General features: G+C 40.4%; 1 protein-coding gene across 3 annotated transcripts in view; it reads left to right on the top strand.

Annotated features, from left to right (window-relative positions):
• LOC139557475 (F-box only protein 6-like) overlaps positions 1 to 25,566 on the top strand; it is a 69,949-nt gene that overhangs the window by 5,581 nt on the left and 38,802 nt on the right. The window contains exons 1-6 of one of the 3 annotated variants that reach the window (XM_071372324.1): positions 11,597 to 11,770; positions 13,030 to 13,288; positions 13,394 to 13,511; positions 18,120 to 18,215; positions 18,315 to 18,450; positions 22,033 to 24,868. The exons of 1 other annotated variant lie outside the window; for it this stretch is intronic. In XM_071372324.1, the coding sequence (XP_071228425.1) occupies positions 11,612 to 11,770; positions 13,030 to 13,288; positions 13,394 to 13,511; positions 18,120 to 18,215; positions 18,315 to 18,450; positions 22,033 to 22,179 (915 nt within the window). In that variant the 5' untranslated portion in view covers positions 11,597 to 11,611 and the 3' untranslated portion in view covers positions 22,180 to 24,868. Of the gene's footprint in view, positions 1 to 11,596; positions 11,771 to 13,029; positions 13,289 to 13,393; positions 13,512 to 18,119; positions 18,216 to 18,314; positions 18,451 to 22,032; positions 24,869 to 25,566 lie in introns of those variants that run through there. One more of the 3 variants, XM_071372326.1, reaches the window with a different exon arrangement.

Below are 25,566 nucleotides of genomic sequence, written 5' to 3'. Positions count from 1 at the left end.
ACAGCATTTTCAATAATGTGACAAGTACAGCATTCAGTTGACCTGTCAAATCAACACTACCCCCCCCTCCCACCCACATGTCTATTCTATTGTTTAGGAATGTTTGACCACTAGCTGTTTGAATGTCATTTAAAAAAAATATATAGTCATTTTGATTGAAAATGTATTTTAGTTAGTTTGTTATAGTTAAAACAGCCTGTGGTTATTTGCTATTGGATTGAAAGAATGACACAACTAACACATTAGCCTACAGCTGGACCAAACACAACTTTTTGGAATGCACTTTTAGTATCCAATGTCACACTTACCGATTGGCGAGGTGAAGCCTGTGCCCAAAGCACTGCAGGCGTGTCCAGTTGTTCAAGCGCAATTCTTTTATCATGTTCCTCCCGCTGTCAGTTGTCATGCACACCTGTCGGTCTTCGCTCATCTTCCACGATGCCAGAGAGTCTTTGAGACCCAGGGTTACTACTTCACCCGTATGATCATCGGGGAAGTAAGACGTCTGAGGCAGACATTTTGCAATTTCCAGTCTTCATTTATGTAGTGGACTGTCAAACTTAGGTATGGCTCTGACACTCTGCTCGACCAAAGATCGGCTGTGGGGGAAAAATATGAAACATTAGCCAGCTTATCTGCGACTCTTTCGCAGGTAGCCGTGTATTGTTGCAGCAGGGCTTCTTCTGTGAAATTCTTGCGGTTTGGCAGCTGATATTTGTGGTCAACTGTACCTAGCAGCTTTTTAAAGATTGGAATCATGTCTTTCGCTATGTAATAGGTCACTGCATCCGTTCTCCTTCCACCTCAAACTTTTCTTGTCATAAGGGATTACGTTTGGAAAAGATGCGGCTATGGTAGTTTGTCTTTTAGCAGACATTTTGGTAATCGGGCGACTGGAATCGGCATTGCGAAGTCTCTCATTCCACCGTGTGTTTTTCGCAGGTGATCGAAGAGGTTGGTTGTGCTGCTGCTTTTTGTAGCAATTGTCTTTTGACACATTTTGCACAGCACATTCGTTTGCTGAACATTAGACTTCTAAAACCCAAACCACTTCCATATTACTGAAAAAATATTACAGAACTTTTTGATTTCGTCCTCACGGGAGGCTGAGCTGGCTTCCTTACTTTCCATTTTGGTGGAACTCTTACCGCCGCTACACTTCTCCGGCGTGGTTACAATTTGTGAAAGGCTGTCTAGGGTTGTGATTGGTGGATAACCTCTGTGCATGTGTTGTCATGCAATTGGGACATGATTCGACATTGAGCTGACAGAAGAGAGTGAGATGCTGCATTTGTAAAACGTTAGAACATAACCGAACCTTGATTCTTGCGATACAGGCCTTTATCCGTATCGCGCTAAAACAAACTTGATATCGCCCAGCACCAACCACTATTCTCATTCTATGCAGAGTGGCGCGTGTAGCTTGTTGTCGGCCAGTCACAAGTCATCAAAGTGCCACTACAGTCAGAGCCTCCGTGTGCGGCAAAGCAATTAGGAGATTATCTAATCAGTGGAAGATGGAATTAAAAGTTAAATGAGAAGTATATGCTACAACTAAGAAGAGCCAACAGGTAGGCTGCTATTTAATATGATTGGAGGTGTTATTTGTAACTGTAGGAAAGGAAGAAGGCGCATGCAAACTCAATTAGCCTAGCTAATTGGCTAGCTAACTTAGCTAGTTATTTTAGTCGGCTAGCTTCTCTCGGTTTGATGCAGTCAAGACCGGTAGTACGTAATCATATTGGATGATAAATAACCTTTCTATGACAAGCTAGAAGTTAGTCTACTAATGTAAAAATGGGCGTGGCCGGTTTATGCCTCTCCCTCCTTGCTACCGTTTCACTTGCTCACAGTACTCCCACCGTAAAGCTCCTCCTCCACCTGCTCTCCCTCGCGCTGTAGCGGCTCTGGTTAATAAAATGGCTTACAAATGGACGTTTCTGCTGCTTCCCTCACTCGGATGTGACCGCATTTATACAGAACTGGTCGTCCATTCGGACCAGGTGTCTATATTCAAAAATGTACTTATGCATATTTGTCCAAGTAGGAACTCCCCAGGTTTATTTTTCGGAACGGGTCCAACTTTTTAGACCTCTACTTGAGGCCCAACATAACATTACCTGTCACAACAGACAATGGCAGGAACATTCTGAATAGGGTACTTTTTAATTTGGCCAATTAAACTAAAATTGACAACAGTAACTGTTGGAATTTCATTTTTCCGCTATACCGTAACCGAACCGTGACCCCCAAACCGCAATATGTACCAAACTGGGTTTGGTGAACCGTTACACCACTATCCTCTTACTTTTGAAGGGGTAAAGCTTTACCTTATGCTTCCCAGTCTTAAAAGTTTGCACATATATTATGTTGACGTTTTGGTCTTCGGCAGGGTTTTTTATCAGCTGTTCGCGCCCACAGTTTTTTTTCTTAAATCAAGTCGAAGTTTGGTAGCCGACGTGTACACCCCTTCGTTGGTGTTTGGTCAACAGTACTACTCGGAGTAGGAACATTAAATGTGTTTGTCATTCAACGAAAGAGTAGTTCATGCACATTTTTTTTTTACTTGAGTAATACTGTACCCAACATCTTAGTTAGATGTAAAATTGCAAAATGAATGACAGATTTATTTTTTGAGGAAGTGTTTGGCTATGGTGGCTCGAGGGACACACAGTATCTTTTTGAAATGTATTTTATTTTTCAAGAAAAGGTATTTATGGGTGTAAGAGAACAGTCCGTTGCTTCACCTAGCTGAGTCCTGCTAGGAGCAAACCAAACCTATGTATGCAGATGCCTCAAGGCTCTCTAGAGTCTAGACCAGGGGTGTTCAACTCTTACCCTGTGAGGTCAGTCTACCTGATAATCGATTGCACCCACCTGGTGTCTCAGGTCTAAATCAGTCCCTAATTAGAGGGGAACAATTTAAAAAACCCAGTGGAAATGACTTCTAGGTCCAAAGTTGAGTTTGGTGGATAGGATCATCAAGACCCAAAAATTTTGATTTTATTAGACAGTGATTTAGCATTTTTATTAAAACTACTGCATGGGGGCTTAAGGAAAATTATCCATGTGGCCAGGACAATCATCCATGGGAGGTTGAAAACCAAATGGCCAATAACCGATCCTCCTCCTAGGCCTATCATAAAAGTTAGTTATTAACAGTTGCTTATTTCTGATATATTCTAGCCTAAAGCAGGTGTTGTCCTAAAATTGCTGCTTTAAAAAAAAAACAAGAATGAAAGTCTAGCATATGCCTAGGCCAAATAAAGCAATTATTATCCCGTTCTGAAGACGGTAGACTGCTTCTATCCAGCACATGATGTATAATCTAACTCACTATGTTAAGACCATTCCTCGTCAGACTCACTGCCACACACCTGTTCCATGCTGAAGCCCCTCCACCAGAAAGGAATATTTAAAAAAGATTTGTCTGCAATTAGCATCTGCCAAGGCTTTCAACAACTATCTTTTGTCATGATTCATCCAGTTGTAGCATTCAATTTCGTGCTATAGCCCAACGGTCGTTTGTTTAATTTTTCATTAAATAAAACAATGTGTTTGGTTGGCCAATTGGCGGCGATACCATCTTATCACATTGTTTTATTGGTACATAATCACGATAGGATTATTTAGGATATATCACCTATTTAGTCACCATGTAGAGAATGACATTGATATCCATAATTATGCTTGGGGTCATTGTCCATTTGGAAGACCCATTTGCGACCAAGCTTTAACTTCCTGACTGATGTCTTGAGATGTTGCTTCAATATATCCACATTTTCCTTCCTCATGAGGCCATCTATTTTGTGAAGTGTACCAGTCCCTCCTGCAGCAAAGCACCCCCACAACATGATGCTGCCACCCCCGTGCATCACGGTTGGGATGGTGTTCTTCGGCTTGCAAGCCTCCCTCTTTTTCCTCCAAACATAACGATGGTCATTATGGCCAAATAGTTATATTTTTGTTTCATCGGACCAGAGGACATTTCTCCAAAAAGTACGATCTTTGTCCCCATGTGCAGCTGCAAACTGTAGGCCTTTCAGGTTATGTGGCTATTGATACTTTTGTACCTGTTTCCTCCAGCATCTTCACGAGGTCCTTTGCTGTTTTGGGATTGATTTGCACTTTTCGCACCAAAGTACGTTCAGCTCTAGGAGACAGAACGTGTCTTCTTCCTGAGCGGTATGACTGCGTGGTCCCATGGTGTTTATACTTGCGTACTATTGTTTGTACAGATGAACGTGATACCTTCAGGCATTTGGAAATTGCTCCAAAGGATGAACCAGACTTGTGTAGGTCTACAATTGTTTTTCTGAGGTCTTGGCTGATTTCTTTTGATTTTCCCATGATGTCAAGCAGAGACACTGCGTTTGAAGGTAGGCCTTGAAATACATCCACAGGTACACCTCCAATTGACTCAAATGATGTCAGTTAGCCTATCAGAAGTTTCTAAAGCCATGACATTATTTTCTGGAATTTTCCAAGCTGTTTAAAAAGGCACAGTCAACTTAGTGCATGTAAACTTCTGAAATAATCTGTCTGTAAACAATTGTTGGAGAAAAGACTTGTCATGCACCAAGTAGATGTCCTAACCGTCTTGCCAAAACTATAGTTTGTTAACAAGAAATTTGTGGAGGTGTTGAAAACGAGTTTTAATGACTCCAACATACTGTAAGTGTATGTAAACTTCCGACTTCAACTGTACAGCTATGCCTTTGGTCTCCCATCCAGGATTTTAACCAAGCCTTACTTAGCACATTGGTAGCTTTGATATTTGTCACTGACTATCATGAGAACGATTGAGTAATCTCCACTTAATAATGAAATGGATTCACTGCTGCTTTTAAAGTCATTCCTCTTCCTCCCCAACTGTGTCCCTCTATCTCTTCTCCTTTTCCTCCTCTCCTTCCCCTCCTACTTGCTACTCCTCGCGGCGGACTTTGCGTCTTTCTTCAATAACTGTGACGTTGCGTGTGTCAATGATGTCAGTGGTATGCAAGCGCTTTGAAATATGTATCTGAAACCTTAGAAGGTTTAGCTGTTTGATTTTAATGCAGTACTTGCAACATTTCTGTTATGTCTCAATGTTGTCAACCATATAAGGTAGATATTAAAATAATCTTTGCGTATTTACTGCCATATGGATTACTGACCAGTTCAAGGTAGAACATACAGGAATTTTGTTAAACTCATAGAAAAGATCTAGAAGAATTTAAGAGTTTTTGGAAAATGTGGTCAAGTAAGAAACTGAGGGAAATATGACATTCTATTAACAGACTTTGCATCTGCGCAGTTCTTTCTGTTTTTGTAAATTGTTCGGTGTACATTGTTAGAAGTAGTCCTTGTGCAGGTTTGTTAAACTCTGAAATCATTGTTTTGCTTGGCATACATTTTAAGTGAAAGATCTGAGTCTAGACAATGTCTAGGAAGAGGCGTTCTAATCATGTCTGTCAACTTGTCTGTACGGAAGTGGCAAGATGGCGGACTGAACACAGCTATGTAGACCACCTCAAGGTAAAAACGTAATATTCAATATCGTTAAGTTAGACTAAATATTAGCACTACACAATCTGGTGGGTAATAACCTTCAATCTGGATAACAACACCAAACAAGTCAAGACTAGAGAAATGTATTGACAAATATTATGAAAATAAGCAACACCCAAACATGGCAGAGTAAGATGGGAAACTTTTTTTCAAAACGAAAACGTGATTCTTCTACACAGACAATTTTTATATTTTCACCACCGGGAATGGTAAAGGTCGAAACCGACATGTTAAAATCAATAAATGATATACTTGAACTAGTCAGTAAGGATATAAAAGAGTTGAAGGCAAGCCTCGAGATGAGTGACGAAAAAGCTGCGACATTGTAGAAAGACACAAACGAGCTTAAAGGGGCAGTAAGATTGAAACCGACGTTAATGAACTTAAAAAGAACACCGTTCTGAGAGAAGCCTTACTTGACACAGTCTAGATCCAACTAGATCCAACACAGACTAAATCCAACTCGAACGTGTACACCGCTTCGGGCAGAGGTATGAACGCCCGTTTGTTGTCAAATTGTCTTTCTTTAAAGATAAAATAATGGTTAAAAGCCTGGGTAAAAGACTTGCTGGCATGAAGGACCAGTTCCTGAAGGAAACTGCAGAACGGCGTTAAGTTCTATATCTAATTGAAGGAATATAGATTGAAAGGGAAACGTGTAGCTCTCATCGTCGATAAACTGTATATTGATAACCAGTTGTTCAGAGACACAGACTACTCCATGGCTATTTTTAAAATTAAAGTTCTCAGAGGAGGCAAATAAGGAAACGCACTATTCTATCCCGGTTATGGATTGTAATACAACAAAAAATATAGCTTTTCTATCTTCAAATATAACTAATTGGAACACAAAAGCACTAATTCAACATGGTGAAGAAACTCGGTAAACAGAAGGCACAGTATGTGTGGGGTGTTTGGGAAAGTGTGGCGTTGAGTGAGAAAGGAAATGGTTGCATATACCAGAACCAATGTATTGCTGTGAGCAGGGGTTGTGAGCTTTCAATTTTGTTCAGATGTGGGATATACATTTTATAATGAATTATACACATTTATTTATTGTCATCATGGTGGAACAGTGTTTTAAAATACATTTTATTTATTGTCCTGTCATGGGGATTTAAATATAAATTATACATCTTATTTATGATCTTATATTGATGGACTGGTCCACAATCCAATACCCTAGACACCCATCTGAATGACCCAGATACTAAGGAGAAGTCCCTAACTGTTTTATGGGCCTGCTGTAAGCCGCCTGTATGGAGCCAAAATGCGGTCAGAGACCTAGAGCAGCACCGCCCCCTCAAGATTCTGAGCCTGCTTGGCAGGGTTGGTCCTGCAAAACCAAAGCCCCCTAAAGGGAAAGCATACTATACAAGGAAATTCTTAAAGCTGCTAATGAGTACCTTGACGACCTTGTACCTAGCCGGTGGGGATTCTGGTTGGGTGCCCCACCTCGGCAGTGGCAATGCTGGCAACACTAGCTGCACTAACCAATGGGGAGGGGGGTCACACTCAGACATTCAGAGAGGGGGCATATTGTGGCACAAAATCAAAGGTCTGGCTGCACAGAGATGCTTGGTAATATGGTCACTACGGGGGACCATGTTGTGGGTGTTTCAGGGGAAGGGGAGAAATCTGACCATCTAGGATGTGACGATAGATTTTTAAACTATTTTCTTTGGCACAGTTTTGCAGGCCTTCTCATACAGCTGCAACTGTATATGCATTCGTAAATCAAGACCTTTATTGAGTTGGGCTCTGGGATGGTGCAACTGCTGAGAATCTGAGTATATGGTTGTTGTGGGGGAAAGGGGTTGAGTGTGTTGGTATCCCACAACTGTTGCGAGGGAGTAAAAGGTGTTGGGGACAATATAGGATGATTCACAATAATTGTTAAAATAATAATTGCTTGCCATAATGTAATTTTGGTAATGGCGAGACTGGTGAGGTAAAAATCCTTTGCATAAACTGCCTACATTACTACAAATATTAACTAATTATGGAAAATAAGATTTTTTATATATTTAATGGCTAGATATAATACAAATCAAGGTGACGGCGATGGAAATGCATTTGGTGGTTGATCTGCTTCTGTGCTGTGGGTGGCACTGTGCTCTTTTCAAAAGATGGATCCCGGTCTCTCCAGGGCTATGGAATCCGGGGGTTTGGGGGTGGTCTGCCGGACATTGGGATGACAACCCAACTCGGGATGAGGAAGGCTTTTAGTGGTGGAATAGTGGGGACCAATTGGAGGTTTGCTTATTAGCAATGCAAATATCATGGTACAGCTATATAGACAGCGGAATCAATCACCACCTTCCGGAGACACCTGAAACCCCACCTCTTTAAGGAATACCTAGGATAGGATAAAGTAATCCTTCTAACCCCCCCCCCCCCCCCTTAGAGTTAGATGCACTATTGTAAAGTGGTTGTTCCACTGGACATCATAAGGTGAATGCACCAACTTGTAAGTCGCTCTGGATAAGAGCGTCTGCTAAATGACTTAAATGTAAATGTAAATCATCATGTTACTTTTTTAATGGTATGTTTACAAACATGTATAGATAAATATAATTGAAACGTGTCTCATTATGGTAATTGGTGGAGTAACTATAGCCAGTTATAATTGTAATGGCTTAGCAGATAATAAGAAAAGACGATCAATATTTACCTGGCTAAAAGAGAAGGAATATAATATTATTTACAGGGAACTCAACAATTTTAGATTAAGTTTTGTGGAAAAACGACTGGTGGGGCAAAATATATTTATCCCATGGGCAAAGAAATTCAAAAGAGGTGATATTAATTAACAGTAATTTTGATCCAACTGTGCAAATTGTCCAAACAGATCATGGTAGATGGATTATTTAAATATGTTATTGGACAATAAGCAGATGGCTTATTAACCTATACGGTCCAAATAATGATGATCCAAGCTTCTTTGAAGATACAGTTGAAGTCAAGTTTACATACACTTAGGTTGGAGTCATTAAAACTCGGTTTTCAACCACTCCACATTTCTTATTAACAAACTATAGTTTTGGCAAGTCGGTTAGGTCATCTGTGTGCTTGACACAAGTCATTTTTCCAACAATTGTTTACAGACAGATTATTTCACTTATAATTCACAGTATCACAATTCCAGTGGGTCAGAAGTTTACATGCACTAAGTTGACTGCCTTTAATCCACCTGAAAAGACAGAACAAATAATACAAGTATTGTGGTTAAACTCAAACTTATTTTTCTATAAAATGTTTAACAAAGGTATCATTTTTGAAAATTGTATCATAAATAGGACTGGTGGAGTTATGTCACACATGCAGCTAACGCAGACATATGGAAATGTCTGTTCTACCCAAAATTACAACCAACAATTTCCAGCATTACCACAAAAATGAAAGGGGCAAGTAGAAGGTGGAAAAAGTAAGGAACTTGTCTGTCGGCCCTGCATTAAAGACCATAAATGGTTAAAGAAAATTGTGATAAATAAAAACATATACCAATTTCATTTAAGGACCAAAAAATTGACAGCTGTGCCATATAAATTGCAAAATAGTTGAAAACCTCTTCCCAATGTCCCTATTCCATGGCACATGGTTTATGAAATTACAAATCAAATTTTATTTGTCACATACCCATGGTTAGCAGATGTTAATGCGAGTGTAGCGAAATGCTTGTGCTTCTAGTTCCGACAATGCAGTAATAACCAACAAGTAATCTAACCTAACAATTCCACAACTACTACCTTATACACACAAGTGTAAAGGGATAAAGAATATGTACATAAAGATATATGAATGAGTGATGGTACAGAACGGCATAGGCAGGATGCAGTAGATGGTATAGTGTACAGTCTATACATATGAGATGAGTAATGTAGGGTATGTAAACATAGTGGCATAGTTTAAAGTGGCTAGTGATACATGTATTACATAAAGATGGCAAGATGCAGTGGATGATGTACAGTATATACATATACATATGAGATGAGAAATGTAGGGTATGTAAACATTATATTAAGTGGCATTGTTTAAAGTGGCTAGTGATACATTTTTAAATAATTTCCATCAATTCCCATTATTAAAGTGTTGGTAAATAAGCCTACCACTGTAGTGTCATCCGCAAACTTGATGATTGAGTTGGAGGCGTGCATGGCCACGCAGTCGTGGGTGAACAGGGAGTACAGGAGAGGGCTCAGAACGCACCCTTGTGGGGCCCCAGTGTTGAGGATCAGGGGGTGGAGATGTTGTTACCTACCCTCACCACCTGGGGGCGGCCCGTCAGGAAGTCCAGGACCCAGTTGCACATGGCGGGAGCTTGATGACGAGTTTGGAGGGTACTATGGTGTTAAATGCTGAGCTGTAGTCAATGAACAGCATTCTCACATAGGTATTCCTCTTGTCCAGATGGGTTAGGGCAGTGTGCAGTGTGGTTGCGATTGCGTCGTCTGTGGACCTATTGGGTCGGTAAGCAAATTGGAGTGGGTCTAGGGTGTCAGGTAGGGTGGAGGTGATATGGTCCTTGACTAGTCTCTCAAAGCACTTCATGATGACGGAAGTGAGTGCTACGGGGCGGTAGTCGTTTAGCTCAGTTACCTTAGCTTTCTTGGGAACAGGAACAATGGTGGCCCTCTTGAAGCATGTGGGAACAGCAGACTGGGATAAGGATTGATTGAATATGTCCGTAAACACACCAGCCAGCTGGTCTGCGCATGCTCTGAGGACGCGGCTGGGAATGCCGTCTGGGCCTGCAGCCTTGCGAGGGTTAACACATTTAAATGTTTTACTCACCTCGGCTGCAGTGAAGGAGAGCCCGCAGGTTTTGGTAGCGGGCCGTGTCAGTGGTACTGTATTGTCCTCAAAGCGAGCAAAAAAGTTATTTAGTCTGTCTGGGAGCTAGACATCCTGGTCCGCGACGGGGCTGGTTTTCTTTTTGTAATCCGTGATTGACTGTAGACCCTGCCACATACCTCTTGTGTCTGAGCTGTTGAATTGCGACTCTACTTTGTCTCTATACTGGGACTTAGCTTGTTTGATTGCCTTGCGGAGGGAATAGCTACACTGTTTGTATTCGGTCATGTTTCCGGTCACCTTGCCCTGGTTAAAAGCAGTGGTTCGCGCTTTCAGTTTCACGCGAATGCTGCCATCAATCCACGGTTTCTGGTTTGGGAATGTTTTAATCGTTGCTGTGGGTACGACATCGTCAATGCACTTTCTAATGAACTCGCTCACCGAATCAGCGTATTCGTCAATGTTGTTGTTGGACGCAATGCGGGAACATATCCCAATCCACGTGATCGAAGCAGTCTTGAAGCGTGGAATCAGATTGGTCTGACCAGCGTTGAACAGACCTGAGTGCGGGAGCTTGCTGTTTTAGTTTCTGTTTGTAGGCTGGAAGCAACAAAATGGAGTCGTGGTTAGCTTTTCCGAAAGGAGGGCGGGGGAGGGCCTTATATGCGTCGCGGAAGTTAGTATAACAATGATCCAAGGTTTTACCAGCCCTGGTAGCACAATCGATATGCTGATAGAATTTAGGGAGTTTTGTTTTCAGATTAGCCTTGTTAAAATCCCCAGCTACAATGAATGCAGCCTCAGGGTGTGTGGTTTCCAGTTTACAAAGAGTCAGATAAAGTTCGTTCAGGGCCATCGACGTGTCTGCTTGGGGGGGGATATATACGGCTGTGATTATAATCGAAGAGAATTCCCTTGATAGATAATGCGGTCGACATTTGACTGTGAGGAATTCTAAATCTGGTGAACAGAATGACTTGAGTTCCTGTATGTTGTTATGATCACACCACGTCTCGTTGATCATAAGGCATACACCCCCGCCCCTCTTCTTACCAGAAAGATGTTTGTTTCTTTCGGCGCGATGCGTGAAGAAACCAGCTGGCTGCACCGACTCCGTTAGCGTCTCTCGAGTGAGCCATGTTTCCGTGAAGCAAAGAACGTTACAATCCCTGATGTCTCTCTGGAATGTTACCCTAGCTCGGATTTCATCAACCTTATTGTCAAGAGACTGGACATTGGCGAGTAGTATGCTAGGGAGTGGAGCGCGATGTACCCGTCTCCGAAGCCTGACCAGGAGACCGCTTCGTTTGCCCCTTTTACGGCGTCGTTGTTTAGGGTCACCGGCTGGGATCAGATCCATTGTATTGGGTGGAAGGCAAAACACAGGATCCGCTTCGGGAGAGTCATATTCCTGGTTGTAACGATGGTGAGTTGACGTTGCTCTTATATTCAGTAGTTCCTCCCGACTGTATGTAATGAAACCTAAGATTACCTGGTGTACCAATGTAAGGAATAACACATAAAAAAACAAAATACTGCATAGTTTCCTAGGAACGCGAAGCGAGGCGGCCATCTCGGTCGGCGCCGGAAGTACACGTAAAACAACGCAGGATTCAAAACTTCATTTTTTGTTGTTATTATACGAAATTCTTGTAACATTGTATGTATGTATCCCACATATATACATACAATCTTCCCAGCTCTGCAGATTTTGCTGTGAGGCAGTCATTAGATCATTTATTTTGGTACTGTCCATATGTAGCTCGTTTTTGGTCACAGGTCCAGGAATGGCTGAGGAATTGCAACGTTTGACTAGAACTAACGCTGCAGATAGCAAATACTGGGTGATTTGAAAAGTCAGTCAATCAATAATATCATTATTTTAGCAAAAAAAAATATTACATTTACAATCGGTAGAAGTTATGAGAATAGAAAGGTTTAGTACTTTTGTGAAGCATCACAGCACAGTTGAAAAATATATGGCAAATAGAAATCCAAAATGGATGGTGTTAAGAGATGGGAGGGGTTGAATGGAGCTGAAGGGTGGGACTAATAACAAGATAACCAATGTACAACATACGGGGTCTGTAAAATGTATATAGGTTCAGACATTTTGTAAAATAGCACAGTTGCAAATCGAAATCAAACTGGATGGACATTAGAAATAGAGGAAGGACTAAAAACAAACAAAATATAACTATTGTAAAATGTGTATAATATTTATTCACTGAAGGTAGAAGCCAAAGTGTTATTTATTAGTTTACGCCAATTGGGGGAGGGGTGGTAGGATTTGCGGGGAATAATAAAGGTATATTCTAAAAGTGTGTGTGGATATATATTTCCCCAAAAATGTATGGGGGATTGGAAATGATAGACAATTACATTGATGGAAGCAACAATCTTTCTGCAATATTAAAGCTGATCCACCCCTTAAGATAAAAAAAAAAAACTTGTTGCTAGAGCTATCAACATTTACATTTACATTTAAGTCATTTAGCAGACGCTCTTATCCAGAGCGACTTACAAATGGAGCTAACATCCTAACATGGAGCTAACATCCTAACATGGAGCTAACATCCTAACATGGAGCTAACATCCTAACATGGAGCTAACATCCTATTCTAAACTGTACATCATTTGTCTAAAGTCTCCCATGTCAATGAAAACATCCAATCTCTTGTTCAGTTCACAGGCATGCTACCTGTGCTCCCTCTAGAAGTCCTGGAGGAGATGCTCCTAAATGTCCCTCCACAGCAGGTGGTGTGTGTCTGTCGACTTGTGTGTCGTGAGTGGAAAGAAGTGGTGGACAGTGATTCTCTTTGGAGAGAGAGGTGCCGAAGAGAAGGATACCAGACATATGTGACTAAACTACCTAAAGACTGGCGTTTGTTTTACTTCTTGTGTAAGAAGAGACGTAATCTTCTCAAGAACCCCAGAGCAGATGGTAAGAGTCGAGACCACAGAAATGTCTAAATTCTCTGTGTATGGGGGGTTCTGTTATTAACCCCAGAACCCACATTTCAAATCTCTCCTTGATTTTTTTCTCCAGATAAATTCAAGGGCTGGCAAATTATTGAGAATGGAGGGGATAAATGGAAAATAGGACCAGTGGAAGAAGTGCCGCTTCCTGACAACACGGTCCAAAAATACTTTGCGACTTCTTACTTGTGAGTATACTACTATACAATATTAGTTTTTCAGTTAGAGAATATCACTTGGTCCCACTTTGTTTCACATCCACATTGGTGTTGATTTATTTTCCAGCTCTTCAAATGCATTTGGATGATAATACCTATAATGCCTATCATTGACAATGACCTTGCTGTCTAGTTTACAGTGCCTTCAGAAAGTATTCACACCCCTTACATTTTTCTACATTTTGTTGTTACAAGGTTGGATTTAAAATTAATTTAATTGTCCATTTTTGTCAACAATCTACATAAATAAAGAACATACATACATCCAGTCCCAGTCAAAAGTTTGGACACCTATACGGGTTTTTCTTTATTTTTACTATTTTCTACATTGTAGAATAATAAAGGACATCAGAACTATGAAATAACACATGGAATAATGTAGTAACCAAAAAAGTGTTAAACAAATCAAAATATATTTTAGATTCTTCAAAGTAGCCACCCTTTGGCATTATCTCAACCAGCTTCATGGGGAATGCTTTTCCAACAGTCTTAAAGGAGTTCCCACATATGCTGAGCACTTGCTGGCTGCTTTTCCTTTACTCTGTGATCCAACTCATCCCAAACCATCTCAATTGGGTTGAGGTCGGGTGATTGTGGAGGCCAGGTCATCTGATGCAGCACTCATCACGCTCCTTAGTCAAATAGTCCTTACACAGGCTGGAGGTGTGTTTTGGGACATTGTCCTGTTGAAAAACAAATGATAGTCCCACTAAGCAAAACCAGATGGGATAGCGTATCACTGCAGAATACTGTGGTAGCCATGCTGGTTAAGTGTGCCTTGAATTCTAAATAAATCATGGAGTGTCACCAATAAAAGTACCACCACAACACCTGATTCATGGTGGGAACCACACATGCGGAGTTCATCAGTTGACCTACTCTGCGTCTCAGGCACAGCGGAACCAAAAATCTCATATTTGGACTTGTCAGACCAAAGGACAAATTTCCACCGGTCTAAAGTCCATTGCTCGTGTTTCTTGGCCCAAGCAAGTCTTCTTATTGGTGTTCTTTTAGTAGTGGTTTCTTTGCAGCAATTCGACCATGAAGTTCTGATTCACGCAGTCTCCTCTGAACAGTTGATATCTGTTACTTGAACTCTGTGATGCATTTATTTGGACTGCAATTTCTGAGGCTGGTAACTCATTAACTTATCCTCTGCAGCAGAGGTAACTCTGGGTCTTCCTTTCCTGTGACGGTCCTCATGAGAGCCGTTTCATCATAGCGCTTTGTTTTTTTTTTGACTGCACTAGAAGAAACTTTGAACGTTTAAAAAATTCCGGATTGACTGACAGTCATTTCTTGAAGTAATGATGGACTGTTGTTTCTGTTTGCTTATTTGAGCTGTTCTTGCCATAATATGGAGTTGGTCTTTTATCAAATAGGGCTGTCTTCTGTATATCACCCCTACCTTGTCACAACACAACTGATTGGCTTAAAAACACATTAAGAAGGAAATAAATTACACAAATTAACTTATCAAGGCACATCCATTAAATTAAATGCATTTTCAGGTGACTACCTTATGAATCTGGTTGAGATAATGTCTTGATGACAGCTTTGCACACTTGGCAAAGGGTGGCTACTTTGAAGAATCTCAAATATATTTAGATTTGTTTAACACGTGTTTCCATATGTGTTATTTCATAGTTTTGATGTCTTACATGGAAAATAGTAAAAATGAAGAAAAACCTTGGAATGAGTACGTGTCCAAACTTTTGACTGGTACTTATAGTGGCAAACCAGGGGGTTATATCTAGACGTTTACACAGATCAGACACGGACACTAGTGTGGTACTTCAGTTTCAAGGGTGTTTTTTATTTTATTTAAACAATAAAGAAAAGACACAGACCTTTTCTGGGTTACCTCCTTCTGGAATCCAGGGAATGCCGTCTCCTCTGGGGTAGAACACCTAGCCCCTCGGTTCTACGTCTATCCGGTAGTAACCTCTCACTACCTCAACCCTCCCGTGTGCTGCCCTCCTGTCAGCGTTATGGGCACTGTACAGCTGGTGAACAATCAGCCCAAATTTAGTCCGCGCTGGAGGACCTGTCGAGACCTGGCACGTCCAGCAGAGGGAACCACCGCTGCGTGATGCAGGCTGTCTGTCACCAGGCCTTGACGTCTCTCCCCTTGGTGGCTTGTCCGCGGTACGTCCCCTTAGCCCTGCCGGGGAGACTCCCTTCTCGATAGGGCATCCGCGTTCCCATGCTTCTCCCCTGACGGTGCACAACAGAAAAAGAGAAATGTGGTAAGTTGCAAGAACCACCTGGTGACTCGATCGTTTGTGGCCTTTCCCCTGGCCATCCAGACCAGGGGAGGATGGTCTATGGCCAGGGTGAAGTAGGTGCCCAACAGGTAATACTTAGGTGTGTCTAGCGCCTACTTCACAGCTATTTTGCGACAATCAAGTATGTATTTTCTCAGGCTATCATCTTCCGGCTTATGTACATGATGGGGTGTTCCTCCCCATCGTCTACCTGGGACAGGACGGCCCCTAGTCCCGTGTCGCAGGCATGCATCTGTTTTGTTTCATGTTTGTGACCTCATGAAAGACAATACAGCCACATTACCATAACTCTGTTTATACAGGAGCCTCCGTTATGACGTTTGCGGCTAATTATTGTATAAAATGAATGAGTAAAGATGAAACTATTTGAAATTATGTAATGTGATTTTTAAACTGTTAATGTGAGAGAATTGTATTCCCTTTAAAGTTTAAGTTATTGGCCCGCCTCCATGAACACCGACATGATCTGGCTCATGGGACAGCCCTTTTCTACTGTTACGAATAAAATCTCCACTTGAGGAAATCCTCTTCACCCCCTCGGTGATCGAGGTACGCTTGGTCTGAAGGTTTGAGTAGAGACCACAAAAACTTTTAAGCTAAGTTTAAGCTAAGGTTGTAATGGTTGTTGACTTTCGATCCCGACAGAATAAGAGCAAATCTTACATACTAATTACTAGTCTGCAGCTAGAAGTTATGTACCATTGGATGCGAAGACCGACAACTGCCGAAACAACTATTCTATAAGAACATTTCTGAATGGTACTCTGAAGTATTCATTCTAACCACAAAAGACTCCAGGGAAGCAGAGAGACGCTTGGATGAACTTTCCAACAGAAAGATGGATGATTCCAACAGAAATCACGACGACACACTGAGCGTAAATATATATTGATTGCAATTATTCCCGAATGAGTGAGTCTTCATGTGCAAAGGATTAGCATTTCAATTAATATAATTAGCAACTGTGTAGGCACTCTTTCGCGCACTTCTCAGTCCACACCCACTTCCCTTTGTCCACCAAGCCGTCATATCATATTAGCTTAGCCCACTAGGGAACCTCCCATATCATTTACTCTGCAACCATATCTACTGTTTGTTTGTTTATGCATTTCTGTGATTATTTAGTTGGTTAGTAAATCAATGATTAAGACAATTGGTGTATGGATGATTCATAGTAAAGGCTGGGTTCGTGCAGATAACCAACAATTTACGATGTTTGGAATGAGACTAACGTGAGGTAAAGAATAATTAATTAATTAGAAGACTAATTGATCAGACATTAATATCTGAAGAGTTATATTACGAAAATTATAACTTTGTAATCTGAAGATTTTCCTTGGTGCCCCGACTTCCTAGTTAATTACGTAATAATAATTAGAGAATTGATTAGATAAAATAACAATATTCCCTTTAATGATGCCAAAGACACGACACCTCACCTCCAACACTACTCAGACCACATCCAGTTTGCTATCACAGTGCCATCCGTTTTGTCACCAAAGCCCCATATACTACCCACCACTGCGACCTGTATGCTCTTGTTGGCTGGCCCTCGCTACATATTCATCGCCAAACCCACTGGCTCCAGGTCATCTAAGTCTTTCCTAGGTAAAGCCCCGCCTTATCTCAGCTCACTGGTCACCATAACAACACCCACCCGTAGCACGTGCTCCAGTAGGTATATTTCACTGGTCATCCCCAAAATCCACACCTTTGGCCGCCTTTACTTCCAGTTCTCTGCTGCCAATGACTGGAACGAATTGCAAAAATCACTGAAGCTGGAGACATATCTCCCCCTCTAACTTTAAGCATCATCTGTCAGAGCAGCTTACCGATCACTGTACCTGTAAATGGCACACCCAACTACCTCCTTCCCATATTGTTATTTATTTGTGTTTTTGCTCTTTTGCACCCCAGTATCTCTACATGCACATCTATCACTCCAGTGTTAATGCTAAATTGTAATTATTCCACCTCTATGGCCTATTTATTGCCTTACCTCCCTAATCTTACTACAGTTGCACAAACTGTACATAGATTTTTCTGTTGTGTTATTGACTGTACGTTTGTTTATCCCATGTAACTCTGTCGCACTGCTTTGCTTTATCTTGGCCAGGTTGCAGTTGTAAATGAGAACTTGTTCTCAACTGGCCTACCTGGTTAAATATAGGTGAAATTTATAAAAGTGGCCTCCTAGATATGATGAATTGAAATGTCTTTCAGGCTGCTTACTATCAACCATGGTAAATGTGTTGGCTGTGTGTGTCCTCTTGTCTTTGGTTCATCTCAGGACCTGCAGGAAGTCTCAGCTGATTGACTTGGAGAAAGAGGGTTACAGGCCTTCTTTCATGGATGACTTTCAACCCGACATCATTATATCCGACTGGTGAGAGGAATATTAGAATTTTGTCATTCAGTGTCTGCTACTCTACTTGTCAGAGGAATAGACTACTGTACAACTTGTATGTTTGTGTGTCCATATCAGGTATGCTCCACGCTGGGACTGTGGCTCTGAATATGAGATCTGTGTTGAGTTGCTAAATCATAAGAAGAAGCCAATTAAGAAGTTTAGTCCAGGAACTGTTGTCTTTCAACAGTGGAATGATCAGAAATGGAATCAGGTAAAACGGTCAGACTTTAAGATAATTCTCCATATACATGGGTCTGTAAATAGCTGAGTACACAATCAACAATGTGATTTCTCCTTGTCTTGTGCATTAGACATTTTCAGTGATTGCATTGCAGAAAAAAAATGTGCACACTAAACATTTGAAAGTTAAATAGTGCAGATAAAAACAAGGTAAAAAAAAAAAAGTATATATGTATATACAGTGGGGCAAAAAAGTATTTAGTCAGCCACCAATTGTGCAAGTTCTCCCGCTTAAAAAGATGAGGCCTGTAATTTTCATCATAGGTACACTTCAACTATGACAGAGAAAATGAGAAAAAAAATCAAGAAAATCACATTGTAGGATTTTTTATGAATTTTTGCAAATTATGGTGGAAAATAAGTATTTGGTCATCTACAAACAAGCAAGATTTCTGGCTCTCAGACCTGTAACTTCTTCTTTAAGAGGCTCCTTTGTCCTCCACTCGTTACCTGTATTAATGGCACCTGTTTGAACTTGTTATCAGTATAAAAGACACCTGTCCACAACCTCAAACAGTCACACTCCAAACTCCACTATGGCCAAGACCAAAGAGCTGTCAAAGGACACCAGAAACACAATTGTAGACCTGCACCAGGCTGGGAAGACTGAATCTGCAATAGGTAAGCAGCTTGGTTTGAAGAAATCAACTGTGGGAGCAATTATTAGGAAATGGAAGACATACAAGACCACTGATAATCTCCCTCGATCTGGGGCTCCACGCAAGATCTCACCCCGTGGGGTCAAAATGATCACAAGAACGGTGAGCAAAAATCCCAGAACCACACGGGGGGACCTAGTGAATGACCTGCAGAGAGCTGGGACCAAGTAACAAAGCCTACCATCAGTAACACACTACGCCGCCAGGGACTCAAATCCTGCAGTGCCAGACGTGTCCCCCTGCTTAAGCCAGTGCATGTCCAGGCCCGTCTGAAGTTTGCTAGAGAGCATTTGGATGATCCAGAAGAAGATTGGGAGAATGTCAGATGAAACCAAAATATAACTTTTTGGTAAAAACTCACCTCGTTGTGTTTGGAGGACAAAGAATGCTGAGTTGCATCCAAAGAACACCATACCTACTGTGAAGCATGGGGGTGGAAACATCATGCTTTGGGGCTGTTTTTCTGCAAAGGGACCAGGACGACTGATCCGTGTGAAGGACAGAATGAATGGGGCCATGTATCGTGAGATTTTGAGTGAAAACCTTCCATCAGCAAGGGCATTGAAGATGAAACGTGGCTGGGTCTTTCAGCATGACAATGATCCCAAACACACCGCCCGGGCAACGAAGGAGTGGCTTCGTAAGAAGCATTTCAAGGTCCTGGAGTGGCCTAGCCAGTCTCCAGATCTCAACCCCATAGAAAATCTTTGGAGGGAGTTGAAAGTCCATGTTGCCCAGCAACAGCCCCAAAACATCACTGCTCTAGAGGAGATCTGCATGGAGGAATGGGCCAAAATACCAGCAACAGTGTGTGAAAACCTTGTGAAGACTTACAGAAAACGTTTGACCTCTGTCATTGCCAACAAAGGGTATATAACAAAGTATTGAGAAACTTTTGTTATTGACCAAATACTTATTTTCCACCATAATTTGCAAATAAATTCATTAAAAATCCTACAATGTGATTTTCTGGGGGGGAAATTCTCATTTTGTCTGTCATAGTTGAAGTGTACCTATGATGAAAATTACAGGCCTCATCTTTTTAAGTGGGAGAACTTGCACAATTGGTGGCTGACTAAATACTTTTTTGCCCCACTATATATATAATATATATATATATTATATATAATATATATATATATGTGTGTGTGTATATGTATATATGTGTGTGTGTATATGTATATATGTGTGTGTGTATATATGTGTGTGTGTGTGTATGTATATATATATGTGTGTGTGTATGTATGTATGTATATATATATATGTGTGTGTGTGTGTGTGTATGTATGTATGATATATATATGTGTGTGTGTGTGTGCTCATGCATACACACTTTTTGTTGGACACAAGGTTTTTCTTTACTTTTACTATTTTCTACATTGTAGAATAATAGTGAAGACAAACTATGAAATGGCGCATATGGAATCATGTAGTAAACAAAAAAACAGTGTTAAACAAATCAATATGTTTTAGATTTGACAAAGTAGCCACCCTTTGCCTTGATGACAGCTTTCTACACTCTTGGCATTCTCTCAACCAGCTTCACCTGGAATGCTTTTCTAACAGTCTTGAAGGAGTTCCCACATATGCTGAGCACTTGTTGGCTGCTTTTCCTTTACTCTGCGGTCCAACTCATCCCAAACCATCTCATTTGGGTTGAGGTCAGGTGATTTGTGGAGGCCAGGTCATCTGATGCAGCACTCCATCACTCTCCTTGGTCAAACAGCCCTTACACAGCCTGGAGGTGTGTTGTAGTCATTGTCTTTTTGAAAAACAAATGATAGTCCCACTAAGTGCAAACCAGATGCGATGGCCATCACTGTAGATTGCTGTCGTAGCCATGCTGGTTCAGTGTGCCTTGAATTCTAAATAAATCACTGAGTGTCACTAGCAAAGCACCATCACACTTCCTCCTCCATGCTTCACAGTGGGAACTACACATGCAGCGATCATCCGTTCACCTACTCTGCGTCTCAAAGACGAGGCGGTTGGAACCAAAAATCTCAAATTTGGACAGATTTCCACCGGTCTAATGTCCTTTGATCGTATTTCTTGGCCCAAGCAAGTTTCTTATTGGTGTCCTTTAGTAGTGGTTTCTTTGCAGCAATTCGACCACGAAGGCCTGTTTCACAGTCTCCTCTGAACAGTTGATGTTGATGTGTCTGCTACTTGAACTCTGAAGCATATATTTGGGCTGCAATTTCTGAGGCTGGGAACTCTAATGAATATATCCTCTGCAGCAGAGGTAACTCTGGGTCTTCCTTTCCTGTGGCGGTCCTCATGAGAGCCAGTTTCATCATAGCGCTTGATGATTTTTGTGACTGCCTTTGAAGAAACGGTCAGTTCTTAATTTTCCACATTGACAGACCTTCATGTCTTAGTAATGATGGACTGTCGTTTCTCTTTGCTTATTTGAGCTGTTCTTGCCATAATATGATAGTGGTCTTTTACCAAATAGGGCTATCTTCTGTATACTACCCCCTACCTTGTCACAACACAACTGATTGCCTCAAACGCATTAAGGAAATAAATTCCACTAATTAACTTTTAACAAGGCACAACTGTTAATTGAAATGCATTCCAGTTGACTACCTCATGAAGCTGGTTGAGAATATGCCAAGAGTGTGCAACATGTAGCTACTTTGAATAATCTCACAAAATATATTTTGATTTGTTTAACACTTTTGGTTATTATACGATGCCATATGTGTTAATTCATAGTTTGATGTCGTCACTATTCTACAATGTAGAAAAACCCTTGGAATGAGAAGGTGTCCAAACTTTTGTGTGTGTGTATATATGTGTATATATATATATATATATATTTTTTTATACAACATATTTCTCAATTAAACAAAGCATACTAATTACAATTGAACATATGACCGTTTCAGATGACTCATGTGTTCAAGAATTATGGACCAGGTGTGCGTTACATCCGATTCATTCATGGAGGAAATGACACTCAGTTCTGGGCCGGCTGGTATGGTATTCGGGTCACCAACAGTAGCATCGAGATCTTCCCATCGGTGGACAGATAGATTTCGGTGTCCCCATTTACTCTCCTAAGAGGTTACATTTGAATGTTTTGCCGACCTGCAAGCTTTGAAACCTCTCTTAGCGTAGTGTACATCATTCTGTCTTTTCAGCCTTAGGCAATTGGCACATTGTTTCTCTGTGGATATAAATTATTCTGGCTGTACAATACAGGTAACTTCCAAAGTAATGGAAACGCTTGAGTAAATGAGGGATACAAAGTATATTGAAAACAGTTACTTCCACACAGGTGTTGTTCCTGAGTTAATTAAGCAATCAACATCCCATTGTACTTAGGGTCATGTATAAAAATTCCCAGTTGGCCATTATTTTTGTTACTATGGCTAGAGGAGATCTGTGACTTTGAAAGAGGGGTCTCAAAGGAGCATAGTGGTCGGTCTGTCTCAGTCACCAGATCTCAACCCAATTGAACACTTATGGGAGATTCTGGAGCGGTGACTGAGACAGCGTTTTCCACCACCATCCAACAAAACACCAAGTTATGGAATTTCTCATGGAAGAATGGTGTCGCCTCCCTCCAATGGAGTTCATCACACAGAATCTATGTATGCTAAGGCACATTGAAGCTGTTCTAGCTAGTGGTGGCCAGCGCCCTATTAAGACACTTTGTTTTCTTTATTTTGTCAGTTACCTTTATCATTTGTGTCCATCTCTGGATTGTACAGAGCACAGCAAAAATTCACATTATATGCCTGGAGTACTTCAATGTATTCCAGGCATATAATGTGCATTTCTGTTTTGCTCTGTACAATTCAGAGGAAGACAGAACAAAGGAAAGTGTGAACTTGAATGTAATGTATTATGTACATAAACGTCTGACCCATTTTGACAAACAACACCATTAAGAAATGTAGTTGAACACTTTTGCTTGTACTCACCTATATCTTAACATGTAATTGTTGTCATGTACAGTGCCTTCAAAGTATTCAAACCCCTTGACTTACTCCACATTTTCTTGTTACAGCCTGAATTCAAAATGTATTAAATACATTTTTCTAAAACATGTACACACAATACCCCATAATTGTTGCTAATTTATTGTCAATTAAATACAGATATCTCATTTACATAAGTATTCACACCCCTGAGGCAATAAATATTAGAATCATATTTGGCAGAGATTACAGAAGTGAGTCTTTCTGGGTAAGTCTCCAAGAGCTTTGCACACATGGATTGTATAATATTTGCACGTTCTTTTTCAAATTCAAGCTCATTGAAGTTGGTTGATCATTGCTAAACAGCCATTTTCAAGTCTTGCCATAGATTTTCAAAAGGATTTAAGACAAAACTGTATCTAGGCCACTCAGGAATGTTCAATGATGTCTTGGTAAGCAATTCCGGTGTATATTTGTTCTTGTGTTTTAGGTTATTGTCCTTTTGGAAAGGTGAATTTGTCTCCCAGTGTCTGTTGCAAAGCAGACTGAACCAAGTGTTCCTTTAGGATTTTGCCTGTGTTTAAATCTCTTCTGTTTCTTTAAATACAAATTTTAAAAAAACCTAGTCTTTGCTGTTGACCAGCATACCCATAATATGATGCTGCCACCATCATGCTTGAAAATTAGAAGATTGGTACTCCGTGATGTGTTGTTGGATGTGCCCCAAACATAATGCTTTGTATTCGGGACATAAGTTAATTTATTTGCCATTTTTATTTTTTTTCAAGTTTAAGTTTAGTGCCTTACTGTGAACATGATGCAAGTTTTGAAATATTTTTATTCTGTGCCGGTTTCCTTTTCACACTCATTTAGGTTAGTATTGTGGAATAACTAGTGTTGATCCATCCTCAGTTTTCTCCTATCACAGCCATTTAAACTGTAACTGTTTTAAAATCATCATTGGCCTCATGGGAAAATCCCTGATAGGTTTCCTTTCTCTCCGGCAACTGAGTTAGGATGGACGACTGTATCTTTGTAGTGACTGGGTGTATTGATACACAAGTGTAATTAATGACTTAATTCTCGAAGGGATATTCAATCTACTGATAGTTGCCCTTCTTTGCAATGCATTGGATAACCTCCCTGGTCTGTAGTTAAATCATTTTTTTGAAATTCACTGCTCGACTGCGTGACCTTACAATGATCTGTATGTGTGCAGTACAGAGATGAGATCTTTCAAAATCAGGTTAAACACTTGCACACAGTGAGTCCATGCAAGATTATGACTTAAACAAATTTTTACTCCTAAACATATTTTAAAAAACATTTACCTGATTTAAGTATTAATTGCTAACTATTAATATTAAACAAATAGGACATTTCTGTTCTGTTTAATTGTTTCTTTAAAGAGATGGTTTCCACTCTAGCTTCCTGCAGTTAGTCTGCTAGAGATAGTTTGAGCTGACAATGACTTGGTGGTGATAACCTAAAAGCTGGCATTCCATAGACAAGATGTGGTATGTTACCCGAGAGAGAGAGAGCCTGGAAGAGTTTAGAACAATGTCTCATCTTTCTGGCATCTGGGAAACTAAGCCGGGTTGAGGGTAAAACACCACCCTATAGATGAACCAAGGTTAGGGAAGGTTAGAAATGACTACGCATTTTTTTAGGGCCTATATATCATATTTTTTCATTATCAGTTAGGCTCACAGCCTAACAGTCAAGACTGTTGGGTCGACGGTATCATTATTGCAATAATTAATCGATATTAAATAAAGATGATTGTTTGAAGAAATGACCAATTCTCTCAGTACTGAAATTTCCATGACAACGTATATATGCTTGCCATAACAAATGGTTTAATTACGTATTAATTAAAGACATTTCAGATTTGAATTTTTTTTATTTGAAAATGTTCTACACAGTTCCACTTTGACATTATGGGGTATTGTGTGTATGGCAGTGACTTAATAAATTTCAAATTCAGGCAGTAACAATGTTTGGGGAAATAGTCAATGGGTGTGAATACTTTCTGAAGGCACTGTTTATATTAATAGGATAATATGGTTCTCTTTTGAATAATGGTTCTCTTTTGTTATGGTTCTCTTTTGAATAATAAGTTACACTTGTATAACTAAATACATACATTTTAAAAGTGTACTGTCCTTATTGTTTGTTCAACTACTGTGGAGTGATTTGTATCCTCTATATAAGAACAATACAGGCACTACATCAATATACTGAGGCCCCCATACTTGAAGTGCATTCGGAAAGTATTCAGACCCCTTAACTTTTTCCACATTTGTTACGTTACAGCCTTATTACAAAATTGTTTACATGATGAGGAAACCAGTTAAATCTACACACAATACCCCATAGTGACAAATTTAAAACATGTATTTAGACATTTTTGCAAATGTATAAAAATAAAACCTTATTTACACAAGTGTCCAGACCCTTTGCTATGAGACTTGAAATTGAGCTCAGGTGCATCCT

The sequence above is a fragment of the Salvelinus alpinus genome, chromosome 28 (assembly GCF_045679555.1).
Source record: "Salvelinus alpinus chromosome 28, SLU_Salpinus.1, whole genome shotgun sequence".
Taxonomy (NCBI): Eukaryota; Metazoa; Chordata; class Actinopteri; order Salmoniformes; family Salmonidae; genus Salvelinus; species Salvelinus alpinus.
Note: the sequence above shows the minus strand (reverse complement) of the source record. Positions and strands in the feature narration are given on the sequence as shown.